The sequence below is a fragment of the Limulus polyphemus genome, unplaced genomic scaffold (genome assembly GCF_000517525.1).
Source record: "Limulus polyphemus unplaced genomic scaffold, Limulus_polyphemus-2.1.2 Scaffold6331, whole genome shotgun sequence".
Classification (NCBI taxonomy): Eukaryota; Metazoa; Arthropoda; class Merostomata; order Xiphosura; family Limulidae; genus Limulus; species Limulus polyphemus.
The window spans coordinates 19003-20754 of record NW_013671941.1 but is presented as its reverse complement, the minus strand read 5'-3'; the positions used below and the strand labels follow the sequence as shown (position 1 = coordinate 20754).

The window sequence follows — 1752 nt, the reverse complement described above, 5'->3', positions numbered from 1 at the left end:
CTATGTCTATTATAGTATGATATATATAGAATAGATCGTGGTGGTGTTCTGATTTATGAACTTGTTGATGTATAGTTTTCTGTAGTTTTGGTTACATACATAGATACTGAGACATACACGCTATGTCCATTATAGTATGATATATATATATATATATATGATATATATAGAATAGATCGTGGTGGTGTTCTGATTTATGAACTTGTGAAAGCATAGTTTTCTGTAGTTTTGGTTACATACATAGATACTGACATACACGCTATGTCCATTATAGTATGATATATATAGAATAGACCGTGGTGGTGTTCTGATTTATGAACTTGTGAAAGCATAGTTTTCTGTAGTTTTGGTTACATACATAGATACTGACATACACGTTATGTCCATCATAGTATGATATATATATATATATAGAATGGACCGTGGTGGTGTTCTGATTTATGAACTTGTGAAAGCATAGTTTTTGCAAGACAATGAGAAACAAAATGAGGCACAAATCTAGTTTTATTTGTCTTTTTTTGTTGTTGTTGTTGTTGTTCTTGTCAACATTTCAAACACAAAAATCAAGAAACATGTACACTTGTATATTATTTTCCGTTCTTAACAATTACGTTTTGTTTTATTTAGGGTTTTTGTCCTAGTTCAAGTGGTGGTCAGCATTTTGTGGATTCCGATCATTCAGGCTGCTCACAGTAGCCAACTTTTCCATTACATCCAGAGCGTCACTGCATATTTAGCGCCACCTGTCTGTGCTGTTTACGTTTTGGCTGTTTTTTGGACCAGAACAAACGAGCGAGTGAGTTTACAGTTATGAAAATACGAATTTTATAAAGATTGACTTTATTTCTTTTTTTTGAATTCTTATCACATAATCAACGAGTGTGAATTTGATGTACAATGTGTGTCAAAACACTCCCAAGTGAAATTTTTACATAGAAATCGTTATCTGTCTCGTCTTTTATATCGAATGAAATTTACTTTAATTTAATGTGTTGTTCACTTTGTTCTATCTCCCATACGCGCGCATGATGTCACTGACATCTGTGAAAACAAAGTCAGGCTTTTTGTTGACATATCCTGCATAATAAAACAAATGGAATATTGCTGAATGGTAAATCTAAGTTCGTCTAGTGAGGGGTGAATCAAAATGTATGTAACTAACGAGATGAAGGCTGTTGTGTTACACAAACGGTGGCAGTTCTTAATTTTGATCTTATGTATAGCAGGAAGGCAACTGGTCAACAGTACCAACAACCAACTCTAATCTAATACTGGGATTTAACCGTCACTTTTGTATTGTCCTAAAATTTTATTGTTTTTGCGAACAATGGGTGTTTAAGATCCACTAACCCAGCACGCTGACCACTTGACCACTAGGTCACGAGATGAAAGTACGCTACCTAAATTTAAAACTGAGTAAATCGTGATTGTTTGTACAGGTAGTTTCACTTTGAACTTCATAAGCTAGATTCAGTAAATATTACCAACGATTTTCATTATAGAAAGGAGTTTGAAAGTTGAGACACAAGACAGAATGCGAAGCACTTCAAGTTATAGTTTAACGTTGCCTGTTTGTATAAAAACATTTGTACATGATCAAAATATGTTACTAAAATAAAAGCTAGTAACCTACAAAACAATAGAAACAACAATACGTGCAAAAACAACAAAAACGTTTTTGTTAAAAGCAGTAGGTTTGTATTGTTTAGAGGTAGCTGTTGAGGAATGTATACTTAGCAGAAGACTGTTTAA

At 33.3% G+C, this 1752-nt stretch overlaps 1 protein-coding gene across 5 annotated transcripts in view; it reads left to right on the top strand.

Annotated features, from left to right (window-relative positions):
* LOC106473616 (sodium/glucose cotransporter 4-like) overlaps window positions 1–1752 on the top strand; it is a 58396-nt gene that overhangs the window by 38934 nt on the left and 17710 nt on the right. For all 5 annotated transcript variants that reach the window (XR_002613736.1, XM_013934300.2, XM_022402025.1 and 2 more), the window contains exon 12: window positions 628–796. Coding sequence is in view for 4 of the 5 variants with exons in the window: in XM_013934300.2 (XP_013789754.2) it covers window positions 628–796 (169 nt within the window). In the remaining variant the exon portion in view is untranslated. The remainder of the gene's footprint in view (window positions 1–627; window positions 797–1752) is intronic.